Source organism: Melospiza georgiana, chromosome 5, assembly GCF_028018845.1.
Source record: "Melospiza georgiana isolate bMelGeo1 chromosome 5, bMelGeo1.pri, whole genome shotgun sequence".
Taxonomy (NCBI): domain Eukaryota; kingdom Metazoa; phylum Chordata; class Aves; order Passeriformes; family Passerellidae; genus Melospiza; species Melospiza georgiana.
This window is the reverse complement of record NC_080434.1, coordinates 30531478-30550872: the sequence shown is the minus strand read 5'-3', so window position 1 is coordinate 30550872 and position 19395 is coordinate 30531478. Positions and strand designations below refer to the sequence as shown.

At 39.2% G+C, this 19395-nt stretch overlaps 1 protein-coding gene across 2 annotated transcripts in view; it reads left to right on the top strand.

The window, feature by feature from the left end:
- LRBA (LPS responsive beige-like anchor protein) overlaps positions 1–19395 on the top strand; it is a 368385-nt gene that overhangs the window by 184774 nt on the left and 164216 nt on the right. For both annotated transcript variants that reach the window (XM_058024236.1, XM_058024237.1), the window contains 3 exons: positions 6266–6390; positions 13340–13486; positions 16086–16222. In XM_058024236.1, the coding sequence (XP_057880219.1) occupies positions 6266–6390; positions 13340–13486; positions 16086–16222 (409 nt within the window). The remainder of the gene's footprint in view (positions 1–6265; positions 6391–13339; positions 13487–16085; positions 16223–19395) is intronic.

Sequence of the window (19395 nt, the reverse complement as noted above, 5' to 3'; positions counted from 1 at the left end):
AAATGCTTGTGTGAAGGCAGCTGAGAGAGGGAGAGAGAGCTGAACTGCAACAGGTTGTGCCATTGTAGAAAGCATAGGTAATGCAGGCAGCACTTCCAAAGATCTCAATGCACTTACCAGGATTTAATTAATCTTTAATGTCCTGAAGTAGATACATTATCAGTGAAGTGCTATGAAATACTCACAGAATGTAGCTGGGTGAGTAATATTTGAGCTGCAACTTTGACTTAATACAATCAAACCTTTTTCTGTTTCCTTTGGTAGTATGGGCAAGGTGGGAATCAGATCAGGAACCTGATTTATGGAAAAAGTAATTTTCCCTACTGCATCAGTACTCTGATTTCCTGTGTGGCAAACAGTTGTGCATGGGATCTCTGCATGGAATGTTAAATTTGGTAGTGCTGCTGAGAACTTACCTGTTAATCAGCATTTGCTTTGCCATCATCAAGATCAATATTTTATATTCCAAAGGGTGATATATATTTTTTGATTATGTTACAGGTCAGTAATATATCTAAATGTGTACAAAACATTTTTTTAGATAAATATTTATTGACATATAGCTATTAGTATGCTCATTGTACAGTCTGGTGTAACTTAGTTTTTAGATCAAAAATAAAAAATTTTTCACAGTTTGTGAAAGCTCTTTAGAAGAGTATTGAATTGCTTCAGAAAATGTTTCACTTGTTTTCTGAAATTAGCTTTTATTGAGTCAGTTAGTGGAATATGGCTTGCATTTTACTATTACATACAAAATATGAGAGATTTTAGTTAATATTCTGGACATCCAGCTGAATGCCATGGAAATGCAGTGGATTTCAGTTTGCAAGATGAGGCAGCCTCTTACATTACAAGATGCCCTGCAGTCTGCTGGAGGAACTCCACCAAAGGTTTTGTAGTATTTTCCAGAACTTCAGCACTTTTATCTTCAGATTGACACTCAAATCAATGCTGAGAGATGAACAGATTGAGGGCAGTCCTGCCCAGAAGGACTTGGAGGTGCTGGTGGTAAGAGGCTGAACGTGACCCGTCAATGTGCCCTCACAGCCCGGAGAGCCAAACGTGTCCCGGGCTGCATCCAAAGCACCGTGGGCAGCAGGGGAGGGAGGAAATTCTGCCCCTCTGCTCTGGTGACAGCCCACCTGCAGTGCTGCATCCAGCTCTGGGGTCCTCAACGTGGACCTGGTTGGAGTGACTTCAGAGTGCCAAGAAGATGGTCAGAGGGCTGGAGCACCTCTCCTATGCGGAAAGGCTGAGAGAGTTGGGGCTGTTCAGCCTGGAGAAGAGAAGGCTCCAGGGAGACCTCACAGCACATTCCTGTACCTAAAGAGACTGCAAGAAAGATGAAGGGGGGCTTTCTACAAAAACATGGAGTGACAGGACAAGGGTAGATGGCTTCACATTTAGAGGGCAATTATAGGTTAGATATTGACAGGAAATTCTTCACTGTGAGGGTGGTGAGGCACTGGTACAGGCTGCCCAAAGAAGTTGTGGATGCCCTTTCCCAAAAAGTGGTTGAAGCCAGGTTGGATGAGGCCTGAGCAACCTGATCTAGTGGAAGGTGTCCCTCCTCACAGCAGGGAGTTTGGAACTGGATGATCCTTAAGGTCCCTTCCAAACAGTTCTGTGATTCTGCGATTCAAATGCAAATGATTATTGTTGGGGTTACTGTGGGTTTGATTTCGTTTTTTGGCTTTTTTGAGAAAAATGTTTGTGTCTATTGCAGAAGATACCTGGTTTAAGTTCTTGAAACATTATACATGGAAGCAAAAGATACCTAGTTGTAGACCAAGAAGTGTTCCTGAACAGTGTTAAAATAATCTGGCTTATTTTTCCTTTAAAGTTGGGCACCACTATCTGTGGTCTTTGATTGCTTTTTGTGTAATTTAGGAGGAGCACCTGATATTCTGCATTTGATAAGCCATTGCAACCAAAGTGTGTAATAAATTATAACCAGAAGATGGAGTAGACATGTAGTTGGTGATGGAGAAATTGTGGAGCTGCCTTCTTTTAGATTTCCTTTCAGATCTGTACTGTTGCTCCTGATGCATGAGTGGTGTTGCCACTCTGTTTTTGGCTGTCTATGAAACTAATTTAGCCTAAGTCTCTCTGTTTGAGCATCTACACCTCAGGAATTGTCATCACTGATTGATTGCCTTGCTGATGGTCTTAGTGAAGAGACAAAGGATTGATTAGGTTTGGAGATTGACTCATCTGCCTAACTCTACAGTTAGAGCTCTGACAAGGAGTGTGTAATCTCAAAATTTATCTTGGTATCTTCACACAAGCTTCTCTGTTTTTAAGTTTGTCGTGATTGCCTTTTGTGGAAGTGGATTTTCTTGCCTTTAAGTTTAAAAACCTTCTAGATGGAAGAGGTCTTTTAGAGCTCTAGCTATCCTGTCTCTGAAGATTTCTGTAACACTGTGCTCTCTCTTTCTCTCTCTTTCTCTTTCTGTCTTTCTCTCTTTCTCTCTCTTTTCTGTTCTGTATTTGTTTATTTGCTACTTCACTCATCTAAGGATCTGAATGGAGGCTTCTGTGGTGTGCTGAAATCCATTCTCACTTAACTGATGTACAGCCCTAAGACTTTTGTAGGTTTCCATTTTATTTCATCTTCCCTACCTCATGCAGTTCCTTTACAACCCACACTGGTGTGTTGGCTGTTGCTTTTCTAGGATGGCAGAGTATCTCGAAATACACAGTGGGGTAAGACATTACAAGAAGTAATTCTTCAGCAATTGCATTATCTTCTCATTGTTGTCTGGTGTGGCTTATATTCAGTTTAAATCTATAAGGGTATGAGGACTAATAGGTAGTTTCCATGCCTAAAATACCTTTGCTATGACACCATAATAAAACTAGTACAGCAGTTGGTATGTTTTGTCTCCAATTGTCCTAATCTTTGAGACCGGTAGGAAATACAGATTTCTTGCTCTGATAGTGGAGATAAATGAGCATTTAGACTTCTCCTCATTGCCCACAGTGAAATGTCTTATTTTTTTCATGGCACAAAATCCTGAGGGAACAGGTTATATTGGTCATTTTTAATTTGATCTCATCTCTGTACAATTTTAACAATGAAGTTAGGTGCATGGGAATGAGAGGAAGAATTCTCTCAATTCTGAGTACATAGCCTGGTAATTTGGGAAACTGTTGGAAAAATAAAGAAGTATAATGGTTATGCTATTTGAATAAAACACTTAATATAAAAGCTTTGTTTTGATTCAGTCAATATTGTTACTAAGGAACCACTAATTACTGTGTATCATGTTGGAGGGGGCCCTGACAAATCCATGCAAATCATATGATTTATAATTCATAAATCCCTGATCCCCTGAGCGATGTTGCTCTTGCATTTAGACTAATTGAGTAGTTACGTTCATCGATCCAGTCCATATAGCACCTCTAGTCCATATGGCAGCCTTTCCTGCAGGGCCAGGAGCTCCTGTTGTCAAATGTCCCCTGTAGTTTCCCTAAAATCTGCCTCCTTGGCCCTTTGCTTCACAGTCCTTCAGTCTGCCAGTCAGTTCTGCCCAAATCAGAGCAATATTTCTGTCTCCACCTGGTTGCAGAGGTACAAAGCAAGGTACAGCATTGCCTTTTGGGGATGGGACTGCAGTGGTTAATTGCTCTTACTAGTAAGGCAGTGTGCTGGAGTAGCTGTGTGGTGTACTGGTTTATATTGGTTCTAGTATCAACTGCATTTTCTTGGTTCAAAAATTGCATTTTTTCCAGTAGCTGCTCTCAAAATTGTCTCACTTGTAACAATTAGTCAACACAGGTGTTCATTTTTGGCTTTGTAGGTTTTTGTTGGATGGTTTTCTATGTGTGAAGAGTAGATAATTTTTATCGCCCTCATAATGCAGTGGTTGCCAGTACTTACAAATACTGAAATACACAGTCTAATAGTGATTATGCAGTTTTGTGTGAATAATCAGTGCACAACTGAAGGAGATAGAATCCTATGCAAATTTTGCATGCAGAACTGAAAATAAAAGCAAGGGACTAAAGATATATTATGTTTCAGGATAATATTTCATGCCTGATCATTGTTACCTATTTTCCTAATAATTTTAGCATAGTTTTGTAATGTGCTATAATTGTAATTGTTATCCAGAAGAATGGCATCACTTAATTCTATCAAAACTGTGGCGAGGTAGATGAATGACAAATTAATAATTTACCATCTTTGCATAATACTGTAGCCCAGAACACCAGAAGGATTGATGGCAGAAGAGGTTAACAAATTTTAGCGGCTTCCATTAGCTTTTCATTGTCATATGTTTGTGGTGCCGAGTGAAATAAGCTTTGTAGGAGATCCCAGTGCAGGGAACTAATTACTCGTGCCGATTGCCACCCTGATGAATAGACCCTCATTGTATCATTCCCCTGAAGACGAGGAGCAGGCTGTGATTCACGACTGCATCCTGGCTGATATTTGATAATAATTTTAACAGATAAATGTAGGAAGGCAGAATGATGAAGTGCCTATCCATGCTCTACGACTATCAAAGGCATGCACATAGCCAGCTGTGTTCTGCTTTTTTTCTGTAATCACTAATGGAGAATTTTAAGTTATTAATCGACCTTTGAATAAACCCATATCTTCCTGTATATTGTAGTTTTTCTTTGGTTAATTATTCCAAAATCATTGGGTCTTACAATCAGAGCAGCCCAATTTTAGCGTGACTGTAATACAGACAAGTGTGAGAATAAGATACTGGGGAATTTTATTCCAATACTTCAGTTTTTTTCCTGAAATTAAGCAATTAGGAAGATGAAGACTAGCACTGCCTTTTCTTTGGTGTTCAAAATAGACGTAGAATTTTAATGAAGGCTGCAAAGACAACCTCCGTTTTGATAAAATTATTTTCACTCAGAATTTTTAATATCTACAAATCATGTTTGAGAGTAGTGTTACACAAATCATTCTGACTTTTGTTACTACATTTGTTTGAAACCTTGATTTACCTTAAATAAAACTAATTTCTGCCTTTAAACCTCGGAACTATGAATGTAGATACAAGTGTTTTTAACATTGTGATCTGTAAATTAGTTGTGCCTCTTCATTTGTCAGTGTTGACAGGTATACTTTCTATTAGCGCCTGGATCAGAAATGGAATATATATATCTGCATTTTCATCTATTGTTTTAAAACTGGCTCTGTAAACAAAGTCCATGTTTTTAGTCTGAACGTACACGTTTTCAGGGTATCATGGCTAATCTATGTCTCAGGTACCTTCTGTTTGCTTGTTTGCCATACCTGAAATTGGCATTTTCTGTACATTCTCTGGGCTAAAATACTGTTTTACAGTGGCATTAATTCATGATCATCTAAACAGATAGTAACTGGCACTTATATATGACCGTATTAAAAAGATCTATGTATATTTGGAGCATAAAATGGAAAATAATGAATTTGATATAACCTTTCCTATATGTAATTTTTTTAAAGTATGCTTTCTGTGTAGCAACTATTACACATCATAACATGTAGTTTTTAATTAAATGTAAAAACACAACTACATAAACCAGAAATGCAATCTGATTTGCTCGAAAATAGATTGCTGTTTCACTCTCCTGGAATGGTTTATTTAAAAACAGTAAATGGAAAAGAAATGCATTTTCTCGTGTTGTTCTAAGCCTCAGGGGCTAAATGTAATGAATATTTTAAGAGATTATTTTAATTAAATTCCTGCACATCTAAACAGAGTAATATTTTATTATCACATACATAACCATGTAACTGAGGTATTCATTAAAGTTAACACTTTCTGGACCAAGAATTCATGGCATGATTTACTGACCTTGTGCAAAAAGGCACAAATTAGGAAGAAAAATGAAGGGGGACAGACTTTGATTAATATAGGTAATGCTATACCATATTTATAATAGCCTTTTCCCTATTCTGGTTTATAAATGCAGTCACTGAGAAAGGTGCCCTGCTGAGGCTGAAATGAGGCTGAAATCGGAGCACATGCCACTAGAGTGTGGGGAAACTGATCACACTGTCAGCAATTCATTTCAAAATGATGTATTTAGTGCTCATTTCACCTTCCAAGAAAAAAGGGAAAGGAGTTCCTTAGACTGGAAGGTGATATTGTTATTTTCAAGGACATACCTAAGTAAAAGATTGCAGAAAGGGGGGGAGGTTAGGGAAAAAAAGGCGAAAGCAGCGCAAACAAGGAGAGCTTTATGCAGAAATTCAGCGCTACCATGCTGGTTGATAATTGCTAACATATGTGGCTCCTCTGTTTCATTGTAGTCGTCCTCGTGAGTTCTGGCGCCTCGACTACTGGGAAGATGACTTGCGGCGCCGGCGACGATTTGTGCGCAACCCCCTCGGATCGACACATCCTGAAGCGACGCTCAGGGCAGCCGGAGAGCATGGTCAGTGCAAAATCTGCCTCCTGCCACCAGCAGCAGGTTACAGTGCGTGGTGGGAGAGGCTGGACCTTCCTCCTTGTAGGATGCTAGCAAATGGTCCCAAAGCAAAGGCTTTTGGCACCGCGGTTCGGGCAATGTGTTTTCCATACAGGAGTAACCTGGCCGTTCCTTCACACCACCTTCACTGGTGTTTGCTGAGCCCCTTCTTCCCATCTCAGCTGGCCTGGGTGGTGCATACCTTGCATACAACAATTACAGTCCTCACTAAGGCAGAAGGAAAGTGGATGCAATTTTGCCATTAATCCCTGGACAGACTTCTGTGTAAATTACCTGCTTAGAGTTTAGTAACTTCAGAAGAATTTTTCCTGTTCAAAATCCACACCAATTATTTCAGTTAGCACATATCTGCGTATTGTTACAGATATGTTAAAAGAGAAATAACACTTCTACAAGCTAAACTGTACCTTTGCTTAAGTCCTCAAGCTTTTCTGCAAGAATTTGATATGGAATAAAGACTAACAAATGCTGACGTGCAAAGTATTGCTCAAGCAGCAAAATGGTAATAATTGTTTCTACCTGGTGATTTTAAAAAAAGGAGATTACTTTTTTTTTACAGTTGTTATTCCTCATTTCATAACCTGGGATCAGTCTGATGTAAGATGCTATGTCCATTCTAGAGGGAATGTATTTACCAAACTAATAGAATAGTCAGTTTGAGAATTCTATAGTAAATCAAAATACAAGCAAGCAAACAAAACCACAATCAAAGCCAGTGAACTTTGGGGTTTTGTACAAAAATTTTATGTCTTTGCTATCTAATGAGGGTACACTGATAAGGTAGAAAAGTCTTGTACTTAAAAATAATTTGCTCATAATTAAAGCTGAGTATCCTTCACCTTGAAGGCACAAGTCATGGAGCAAATAACCTAAATTTAGGGGTTTTTTTCTTTGTTAGCTTATGAATTACTGAATATATAGGTGCATACATATGCCCACAGAAATTGTGTGTGGGATGCAGTTTATGCTAATTTTAGATTGTTAAGAGTGTTGTATGAATGTAGAAGAGCATCACTGTCATAAAGTTGGTTTCCGTCAGGCATCTTAACCTCTTGCACTCAGCCTTAAAGAGCCATTTCTGGGAGAAAATGTCTACAATATGTCAGCTGATATAATGCCAAATGTGACATCAGTCCTCTGAAATAAATGACCACACAGAGAATAGTCAATAAAGTGATCTGAAAGCAATGTTTGTAGAGCCCTACATCTTTGACTATAGATAGAAGAACAAGATGTAGAATTAATTAACTCACTTTTTGCTTTGGGGATTGTTGTTCTTAATAAGATGTGTTGTTCCTATACCATAGACTGTAGGGCATTAGGGTTTTATCTGTTTAAAACTCCACAGATGAACAACAACTTCCCCCCCTTTTAATATTATGTGTACTTTGAGTTAAATAGATCTTGTCAAAATTTGATGAATTCCTGTTTTATTTTCATAGTTAATCTTTATGCTGTTCGTCAAAATTTTTTAAAAAAACGTTATTTTTACTGAAAAATATTTAGAGCAACCATTTAAATTTGTGTAACTAATTCTTCCACAAGTAAAGACACAGTAATGCAATTATTCGTATTTCGTACTAATGTGATATTTTCACTAATCCATGCTGTATTTCAAGGGCTGTGGTATATAATCAGTTGGTAATTGACAGGACAAGAATTTTTGTCAATACAAAGGAAGAATTAATAAAGTAGCCCTATTTCAGAAGTATCTAATAAGCATAGCTGATAACTAACTCTGCTGATTTAAATAGACACAATTGTTTTCTATGTACCTTTCTGTTCAGATTTTGACATCCTTAACAGTCTTCTATTTTGTTTAATTTCCTGATGTTGTTTTATTCTGAGTTTTCATACTGCCTTTGTTATCTGTAGTCCTTCTGTTTTTTTATCTATCCAGTGAATATTTTAGTTTACTTTACCCTATGTCGTCATTTAATGTGATTTCTGAAATTATGGGTAGTTGTTATCTGCCTGAGTGTGTGTACACATACAGCTGTCTTTTTGCAAGGACTTCCACTGGCAAGGTGTAAAATCTGTGACTGAAGTACAAATTCAAGTTCAGCTGGAAACTATATACAATGTATAGGAGGGCAAAGGTAGTTGGGATTTTTACTGTTTCATTTTGAATTTGGCTTTCTTGATGTGTTGTTTTTTAGTTTGGGTATTTTTTTCTTGAGTTTGAGAAGGTACAGTTAATTTTCTTTCTGATTTTTGTTTATAAACTTCTAATATTAACCAATTTCATATCAGAAATTCCAATTGTTCTCAGATTTTTTTGGAATCTGACTTTCATGATGTAGATATCCCTACTATTTGCAGAGTATTTGCTCCAGTATGTTATGATTTCATATCAATAGTTTTTCATTAATTATTCCATTTCAATTAATTTTACATGTCTCTGAAGCAAAAGCATTTTTAGATAATGTATAAAAGGTGCCCTACTGCCTCTTTAAGTTTTTCTCAAAACATCACAGACCAAAACCTGAAATTGGACATAAGGGATTTTGCCAAAAGGGAGGCAGGGGAAAATAATGCATAAATAATGGAGCAGTACAAGCAGTAACCATGCTTGATAACATGGATTTTAGCTCACTTTCATTAGAAGATACACATTATCAACTGCTTGGTGTCTTACAAATACAACTAGATGTATTCTCCACCCCTGAGAACTTACAGTGCCTGAATCATCACAATTTGCAGCTGTGAAACTGATTCAAAAACAATTGGAAGCCTAGATATTGTTGAGTAAAACCTGGAGAGGACAACAACAATCAGCTCTGTTGCAGCCTAGTTATGTGTCTTAGGAGCAGGAACCAATCTTTTCCAAGGATTGATTTGATTTGAAGGAGAACCTCTGGTGCAGAGGTGGCAGAATAAATACCTGAAGACTAATGTTCTCTGTTCAGACAATCAATACCAGCCCCATGACTATACTTCTGGCTACCTTCTAGTTAAAAACAAATTTTTTAATTCTGACAATTTAATTGCCATTCCCAAGTTCACATTAACTTGCTTGGGAAAAAAACGCTTTAGGTAATTTTTCAAAGGGAAAAGGAAAAAAAAAAAAAGGATCCATACAAACTGGCTATTTATAAAAGTCAGTCTAATGGTGTATTGTGGGGAAAGGAAAGAAAGGTGAAGGTGCTGTGGTAATAAGTTTGGGATGGAAGGAGTTAACTCTTCTCTATTCTTCCTGTCACCTTACTATATAGAAATGGAACCAAAATTATATAAATGTGGAGGAAAAAAAAGAATAAATCTGTTGCTATTTTGAAATTGATCCCAAAATACAATATTTGTGAGGGAATCTTTAGCAGCTAGAAAACACTTTATCAAGCTTTTTAACAAGTAATTTATTTGGGTTTTTAATTGATGTTTGTTAAAAATTTGGGGATGGGGAATTAAAACAGTCTGTAGCATTTCCATTGAGACAATAGGTGGAGTTCAGGGCTTTGTAGCTGCAAGGGACCAGCAGGAGATCATCTCCAGTATTGAACTCGACTGGTTAGTTTGCTTTGCCTCAGCTAGAAAGATAATATTTGAAAAACTTGGTTTGAAAATTATTGGTTTTTTCCACTGTTATGTTTTTAAAGAAGCAGAGAGAGTAGAGGGAAGCTTCTGGGAGCCATTTATGAAAAAAAAGATACATACTAAGGGTTTTTTTTAATGCACCTTTTCCTTCAGTTGCTTTTCCTGGTATAATTACCAGTTACAAAAAAAAAAAAAAAAAAAGAAATTATGTGCTAGCAGACTGCTGTGTTCAGAGCAATACATAGGCCATGCCTGGAGATCTTGATCTTGGAAAGGTGTGTGGGAGTTTGTGCTCAAAGCTGCAGGGTTGGACCCAGAGGTCTGGTCACACCAGCATAGGCAGGCCTGGCAGAGTGGTTAGAGAAGGCAGAGCAGGGTTTGTGACCTGAAATATGAAATCCAGTGTAATATAGCTCTGTGCTTATGTGGGATTGGAGTTTGTCACGTGATGTCATGCTCCATCATACATCTCTCTAACCAGTAAATACATAAAGAGAGCTAGAGCATGGCCTGCCCACGCCTGTGCATTTATCTGCAGAAGAATAGGTGAATCCATGTGGAATATACTCTGTTCTGTGCAGGTACACAGGTAAGCATGAGAGTGTTGGTTGCAGATGTAGTGCTTTATGCACACCAGTACAGAAAAGGCAGATTTGCTTTATTTACATTTGTACAGAAAATGCAGATTCTGGTTCAGAGTGTGAGGTCTCACTGCCTTCCAGTAGCATTGCCTTTCACTAGCTGGTGTCTGCAGGTGTGTGGAGAGGCATCTTCCTCTGCCTGTGTTTAACTTTAACACACATTACATGCGTGTCAGGAAATATTGGTAACTAACATCATATGCAAAGAGTTGACAAAAGTTTGCACAAATGGACTGAAATAATTCAGGGTCTAAAGTCTCCTATTGAAAAAGGCACATACATAAGATGTATGCTTTTGAATCAGTGGAATATCAGTAGCTGGGGAAAGAATTAAAATCTGAGAAGTGAAAAAGATAGGGCAATATTTCTGTTATCCAGTCATCTTTGGTTTGGAAGCTGCTATACTGATTTTATTTTTTTCTTAAAGACTGAAGGACATAGTAACATTTTAGAGAAGTTGTACTAAGTATAAAAGTATTAACCTTTGATCTTGGCTCTGAGTTCGATCTTAAATAAGAATAGGTGAAGAGCTAATTTGAAATCAGCATTTTCAGTATAACACAGATTCTAGTAGAGGAAGCAAAAAGTGACATGTATGTACTGTGCAGATGAAGTTTTTGAAACAACAAATATAGTTTGCCTGCATTAAAAGAAAAAAAAAAAGACCAAAAGGGAAAAGAAAGAAAATAATTTATTATCTTGGACTTCATCTTGAGGTAGTTTTGTTCTATTTTACTTTTTTTGATCTTTGAGAGAGTGCTGGTAGGGCAGTGACTAAGCGTGCATGTGGTGTGTGTTAGTACACTGATGGTAATTTTACTGCTGCTAACTGAAAATCCTCAAGGGGGAGTTAATTACAGGAAAACCTTCCTAAATATCAGCTGCATATTTTCCATGACAAGAAGGTTTTTCAACTCACATTGAACAGCTCCAGAATCTGAGTTATCATTATTTACATGAGCATATTTTGCAAGAAAGTAAAATTTGTGTTTGTACAATGCAGTTAAAGCTTTGCAGTAATTTTTTAAGGATTTCTTACAAGCGACAGCTATTGCTAGAGCAAAAGGAACATGTATAAGTTGCATTTTGTTTTGTATGGCAAGTTAAGTCTCCTTTTATTTCTGTTTTTGGTTGGTTGGTTTGAGGTGGAAGTTTATGTTTGCTTTTTGTTGTGGTGGTTGTTTGGGGTTTTTTTGTAAGGTCAAGGCCTAAACCAAAACCAGTATTTGGTCATTTGGTGGTTGTTGTTGTTATGATGGGGTTTTTATAGTTTAGGTTTTGGTCTTTTTCTTTTCTTCTTCCTTTTTTTTTTTTTTTTCTTTCTGGTGAGTGGACTTCATTTTTACTTTTTCAGTGAATGAAAAGTTTTTATTATTTGCAATTCACATGCATATATTTACTTACACAATTTAAACTGTATGTATTGCCACAGGGGAGTCGCTGCCTTCTGTAAATGTTTGCAGATTAGCATATTTTTAGAGGGAGCCCGTGGAACTTCAAATCAAGTGTGGCAGCAATCAGAGCGAGCAGTCACCAGTGTGTTGAAGTTAGTTGGTCCTGATGTGTTTGGTGAATGTTTTTCAAACACGGCTGTGCCATGGGTATTCTCAGTTTATCTTTTAAGAAACAGTATTTTAATTTTCAACTTAAAAAAAATCCAAACAAACAAAAAACCCGGACACATGCACTGCTGTGTTTTGGCATTACTACAGCAAAACTTAGGTGTAGAAGGAGTAATTACATCTTTCTTTTCCTTTTTAATACACTTTTTTTTTTTTTTTTTTAACTCCCCTTTTAATTTTTTCCTTTTTCTGTTGTTGCTTTGAGCAGGTGATGTAAATGAAGCAGATTTCTTGGCGGCAGTGTCGGGGGCGATGGGAGCGCTCCCGGGTTCTGTGGCGCTCCCGGGGCCGTGCGGGGCGGGAATGTCGCTGCCCGGGCACGGCGGGGACACATTTACCGGCCCGGTGACCGAGTGCGGGGCGGAACATGGCTCCAGGCATGCCTGGCCCGAAAATCCCGGCGTGAGCCCGGCAGTGCCCCGCGGGAGGATGGCTGTGCCCCTTGGAAGCAGGTGCAGGCTGTTCCCCGCCTCCAGCCGCCCTCCCGGGGCAGATTCGCCCCTCACGCCTGGCACGGAGGGGTGGCGGCTTTTCCGCCTCACGGACTCGGCCTACGGGAGCGGGAGCGGTGCGGGGCGGCAGCTCCAGCGCCCCTCCCTCCGCCTTGTCCCCGCTGCTCCCGGGGTTTTTCCCGGCGGGAGCAGCCCCGGGGCCGGGGGCTGAGGGCCGGGGCCGCCTGTGGCGCTGCCCCGGTCGGGTCCCGCCGCTCCCGGCCCCGGCCCGCGCTTCCCGTTCCAGGGCCGTGCTCGGGGGTGTCCCGGCGGGGTCCCGTGTCCTCTGGGGGTCAGGGGGACACATCGGGCACCCGGGACCCTCTGTCAGCTCCACTTCCCAAGGAAGGCTGCAGGTCAAGGGAGTCTGCTGCATCCTTTTCCCCTCTGTCATAAACATTTGGAATAGAGTTGAACACTGCAGAGAGCACTGGATAATTTTGAGCAGGCTTAATAGGATTAAAACTAGATGTGTCCTAACATTAGAGGATTAAGACAGGTACTTCCCACAGCTGGTCCTAGGCAGTTTTCTTCCTGAACTTACATTTAAAAAATAAAATTGCACTCCTGTGTCACTGAGAGCTGACAGCACTGTGTCTCATTTCAGCTCCCGATGAGGATATACTTGTCAAAGGAAAGCAGTCCATCAAGAGTCAAGTTTTAGGAAACCAGAACTCAGAAAGCGAGATTCTCTTGGAAGGTGATGATGATATCATGTCATTCATGGAGGAAAGAGAAGTGGAGAACTTGACAGGTAACGTCACCTATCTCATTTTCTCTTCAGCTTCTTCACTGTTGAAGTTCTGATCTCCCCATCTCTGCAGTGAAGCATGGTTTGGGATGCACACTGATAATTAACACACTTCCTATAACTGGGTCATTAAGATAATTTTCTGTTCACCTCAGATACTGAAGGTTTATTTGAGGTTTATTTGTGTGTTTTCTTTCTCTGCCTTTTTGTTTCTGCAGTAGATATCTATTCTAGAAAGCCTTCCTTACAGAAAATAGCTCTATCTTGAAAAGGGCTTCTTTTGTTTTCTTGAACTCATTCCACTCAAATCATCAGACTTAGTGGGACAATTAGGCTAGCTGTCTTGTAATTTAAGGCTTTGGAGACCTTTAATTTTTTTGCTAAATCTATGAAATTGTACTGGTTATTTACTTGCATGGAAAGGATTTGTACACTCGCTGGATTTAACTCATTTAAACCCCTTGACATTACCCCACTGAAGTTTTCTCCACAGACCATGGCCTCATTAGATTTCCTTTTTTTTTCCTGAAGAAGAAATAGTACTTCAAATCATTCAACTTAATTAATTTTACATAATCACATGCAACCTTTGCTGATGTTGCAATCTCAGTGGAGTGGGTCCACTTCTGTACAGTTCAAAATGTAAAACCAAAGTAACCAGTGGTTCAGAGACTGTGAGTTATATAAAGTGTCTCAATTGCTATTTGAGGAACATGGGTTTTACAGGGAAAATGCAAACTTCTCTGCGTTCTTTTGCTTCTCATCTGGTATTCCATTGTACACTTAATTTAGAGAAATATACCATTTATTAGATAATTCTGGTTCCCTGAGAAGCTGGTAGTACACTCTTACATTTATATGGATCATGCATATGATAATTCACTGAAAATGTTGGAAGTGATTATTTATTGGCATTTTTGCTTATCCTTAAACTGCCTTCCACTCTTTTTTTATTTTTTTTAAGGCAAAAAAGCAAAGTTAAAAATGCAGCATAAGGAAAAAGAAAACCTGCATAGGAAGAGTAAAGTAAAATAAAATAATGGAAGAATGCTGCAAAGGCATTTTACTATATGAATCTTTTATTTATCCCTTTCTACCATGAGCTTCCTTCTCAACTGCCTTTTCCATGTTTCTTTCTATTATTCATTCATTGGTTTGAGTAATACATTCATACTGTAATAGAGGTGAAAGGGGAGTTTAATTATATAATCTTGACAATGGCAATAGGATTAAGAAGTAATCCTTACTAATAAAGTGGTGTGGGTTAGAAATGAAGTGGAAATTGTCAGGGGTCTTCTGCAGGACCTGGATTGCCCCAGCTTCTGCATCTGTCTGCTTGCCCTGTAATTGAATGTCTGCGAATGATTGAAAAAATGTTATTTCTCCTCTGGATTACATGCTAATGTACAGGGGGCAAAGGGAGACAGCAAAAGAACACATAGCTTCTTATTTCGTCCATTTGTGGGGGTGAGCTTTGGGAAATCACGGCAGCTCCGCAGCTATCTCATGCCCATCTGCAGACACAATGTATTTGTACGTTGGGAATAGAGGGCAAAGCTGCTCTGATCTCAGCAGAGCATCTCTTCTTTTGTCCTAGTGGCACACATTGAGATTGATGCGAGATTAAGGACCATCACCCTTCTAACAATCGATGGAAATGACAATTCATCTGAATTTTTTGTCAGTTATTCTCACGTTGATTACCTGAACGTGTGTACCTCATTTATAGATGCTTTATTAAAACAAAATTGTCTATGTCGCTTTAGTATCTTCCTCTGTTTTACAAAAGTCAGATAATACTGCAGCCATGTAACTTCATTTCCTTGCCTCTTAATCAGCTGGATGACAAACATAACCTGTTTTCATTCTGTATGTGTTAGTTTATATAATGCTGAACCTATTGTTTTCAGTAGTAGTCTGGTTTGTCCCTGTGATAAGCCCTGTGGAGATGTGATTATTCCAATAAAAATTCATTCAGTTGGAAACCAACCCTCCAGCTGTTTACTCCCACAGTCCCCGAGCTACACTAACACTGTATGGAATCCTTGAACAATATTTAATGTGGAATCAAAAGTATCTTTAAAACATTTTACTTTAGGCTTTATAACATTGTGTAACCTTAACAATAGATTTCCAGCATCCATGAGGGAACACTTTGCAGTTAGACAACTTTGAGCCTTGACTGCAGTGTTCATCTTTGTGAAATGCTATAAAAACTTCTCAGTAACTAAAGAACACATCAGACAGTAAGATTCTGAGTATTCATGTGTGCACTCTCTATATTTCATGTGAGAGAAGGTGTGCAACTCTTGGAGTTTTTTGGACAGAAGATGTGTCTGAGTAAAAGCTGAAGGCTGCCATGCTAAAGCCAGCTCTGTGTAATGTATGCAGCAGTTTGCAATTGCAGCTGCCTCAGTGTTCAGCAGCACAGAGACACTGCAAATCTGTTACATATGTTCTTTTCTGGGACAAAAAGGGGTTTGCTCTGTAAGGAAGAGCTGTGCTCTTTGCTTTATTTTAATGTCCTCGGCCTGAAAAGTGAATAATTTGTACTCGCATTCCTTTCAGTTTGAACACTGTTGGTGTTTTCCTGCTTTGGCAGGTCCAGTGTCCCTCAGCACACCAGCTCAGCTTGTGGCACCCTCCGTAGTAGTGAAAGGCACCCTTTCCATCACTCTTTCTGAGCTCTACTTTGAGGTGGATGAAGAAGATCCTAGTTTTAAGAAAATCGACCCAAAGGTAAGAGATCATTGACCCTGAGGTCTGAGAGATTATGACAAATTACCCAAGACCTTTAATTCTTCACTTGACTTCCTTTACCTCTATTGGGCTGCAGTGTTGCTGCTTTAATAACTTTGCCACTGACCATATATGTTGCTGAACTTCACATAGGTGACACCTTCTTTCCTGCTCCTTTTTCTCACCCTCCCACGATTCAACCCTACTTGAATGTTAATTAGCTAGCTGCAAATAAAGCTCCAGGGAGACACGTCTGAAATAAAGACATCTTGAATCACAGGCCTGTATGAATACAGGGAAGTTCAGCGAGGCTTTGAGCCTTAATACTTTTACTTTCCTGATTTTAGCAAATGTTAGTGTAAAACAGTGCTGAACTTCCCACACTCCTAAGTTTGCAGTGCTCCTGTCATATTACTCTCTAACACATTTTACTCAGCCCGTTATTATTTATTGTGCCTAAGCATAAAACATAATTACCCTTCTAAAATATGTTTCTGAGCTGACTTGATAATTTCCACAAAGCTTACTTGCTCTGGGTTGCTTGATTACTTGTCTTCTGGTTAAAATTAGTAACCTTCAGTAAAATTCCATTTTCAAAGGGAGCGTATCATGCAATTAGCTTAATAATGTTGCACTTGAATGTTTTCTGCAGTGTTACAGCAACATTTTCCAAGTAGGACACAACTGGTAAATATTCTCACTATTTAAGCATAGTCACAGCTCTTGGTTTTTTAAATACCTGCCTAATGTTGAACTGGGTAACAATTTCTTTGGGAAGGGTACTGCTGGGAGAAGTCGTGGTTTTCTACTTGTCTGTAGAGAAAATACCTTGTGTGTTAAGCACCGGTTCAGTTCTTTGTTCCTATTGAGTAAATTGCTCTTGTCTGTAATAAAAATGGCATAGGTGGGTCTGAAAGCTGGGATTATCAAATCCTATCCAGAAAAAAATTTATGTTGAAAAGCAGTGCTCTCAAATTGTTACAGCTAGATTTTAATGTAAGCAATTAACTAGAATTGTGATTTTATGTGATATCATAAATGAGACTTAACTTTTCTTTTGGTCCTGAAGAATTTTTGAAATATATTGGAAATTATTTTAAATCTGCGATAGTGCTTAAAATTTTTATATGCTTATATCCTTCTATTATGTTTCATTAATCCCTCCCCTTAACTAAAAAACCCCATTTAATGATGGAAAGAATATAAATGTGAAATTCAAGTTTGTTTTATATGTTCCTGTATTGCATTTTCCATCTAAAATGTTCTGCTTTGTATTGTATCAGCATAAGAAAAGTCTTACAGATCTGCATTATTCTGGATTTTTGGTTTTCGTGTTCAGCACATAGGGTCTTTGAGTGCAGTTACTAATTCTTACCATTCCTGTTACATGTTTTGTGGGAACACTGACATATAACATACAGTTAGCCTCCTTTTCTCCTGCTTCCCAGTATTTGGTAGAGGTTTTATTCTTAACTGTAAAACAGGCATTCTTGTTTTCTTTGACCCTATCTTTTACTCTGTGTCTGAGAGATTTTCTTAGAGTTCTTAAAACAGGAGAGGTTGGTTACATGAAATACTGGCTACACCTCTTACATTCTGCTTGCAATGGTACCTTAGCTGGAGGTCTTAAAATTTAAAAAAATACTTTTTATAATGTCTCAGGGATGGGAGGGAGCTAAAAATCAGATCTGAATAATTTTATTTTAAAAACTATGTAATTTTACAAACATCATCTTTTCAAGCATTAACGCCTCCCTGCCCCACCCTGTGCTGAAATCAGTGTACCTCGGTAGCGATGACGAGCTGCTGTAGAAAATGCCCCCTAAAAAAAAGAAAAAAAGCCCCAACAACTAATCCGCTGTAAGCTCCGCAAGCCTGCTTAATTAATGAGGCTTCATCTGTTTGATAAATTTAAGTTCCCTGTATATTTGTCTAAACTACCGAAAAGAAAACATTGTGACAAGTTCCTGAAGGAAAACCTGCCTTAGGTAGCGATAGCATCGGCAGCGATACGATCAGAGTTTGCAGTGGGCTCTGGGCTGTTTTGGGAAGGAAGGGCTAATCCCGTTCTGCCAGGTGATCCGGGATCAGCGCTGTGGAAGGCGCTCCGATGGCTCCACAAAGGCTTGTGGGGCTCAGCCGGGGCTGGAGGGGCTGCGGGGCCGGGCCGGGCTGTGCCCGCTCCGCCGGCCGGGGCGGCCCCGCTCACCCCGCTCCATCGCCCCCGCTGCTGCCGCCAGCGGGCATTTCGTTTGCAAACTTAAAGGCAAAAGCAGCTCAAGTTTGGATGGTTATTTATTTCCGTCTCCGTCAAAAGGAAACGAAAATAGCGAAAATAGTCCTTTAGGGCAAGAACTCGACTTTTTTTTTTTTTTTTTTTTTTTTTTTTCTTTTCCTACCCCCGGCCCACGAAAGGATATGAAAACTTGCTCTAAATGCTCCGAGCCGGCGTTGCAATCTTTCGGGCAACTCGAGCGGGTAACGCTTAACGTTTTTAGGAATGCGCTCCCGAAAAAAAATCCTGCCGGTATTTCTTAGTCGTCCCGAGCAAGCTTAAAGCGAAATAGCTGTGGGGAATCAGGCAGAGCTTCGCTTTGGGAGAGGGGGCTGGGGCAGGGAAGGAGATCGGCAGAGAGCGCCCGGGTGCCGGTGTAGGATCGGGTGGTTTCCTGACGGGTTCCCGTTTATCTCCTCGTCTGACTATGCTGCAGTGCGATTTTATGCTGTACTTAAAAATCTGGGCAAAAACAAATGTTTGTTTAAAAAAAATATCGACCGGTTGCTCTAAATCGCATTAATTATTCAGGATAGATCTATACTTCCTTCGTGTCAAAGTCAAATGGATAGCGCGTTCTCTCTGGGCAGCGAAAGCAAACAGCGGTGGACTTTTGAAACAAAATGCAGCGCTCGAGATTTACCGGGGAAAAATAGAAGCAAGGAATACTTTTAGGGAAAAAAAATTAAAGGGAAAAAACCCGACTGTAGGGTAGGAAAAGGCATGCTGTAATTCTGACTAAACTGTGGCGAGCTGCTGTGCGATGCTTCATATATTCCAAGATTTAGAACAGAACCTTAGAGTAACAGAAATATAGCAGATGTTGTCACATGCTGAACTACAGAATATATAAGATTTTTTTAGACGCGCTTTTTTTTAATGGAAACTAGAAGGAGGT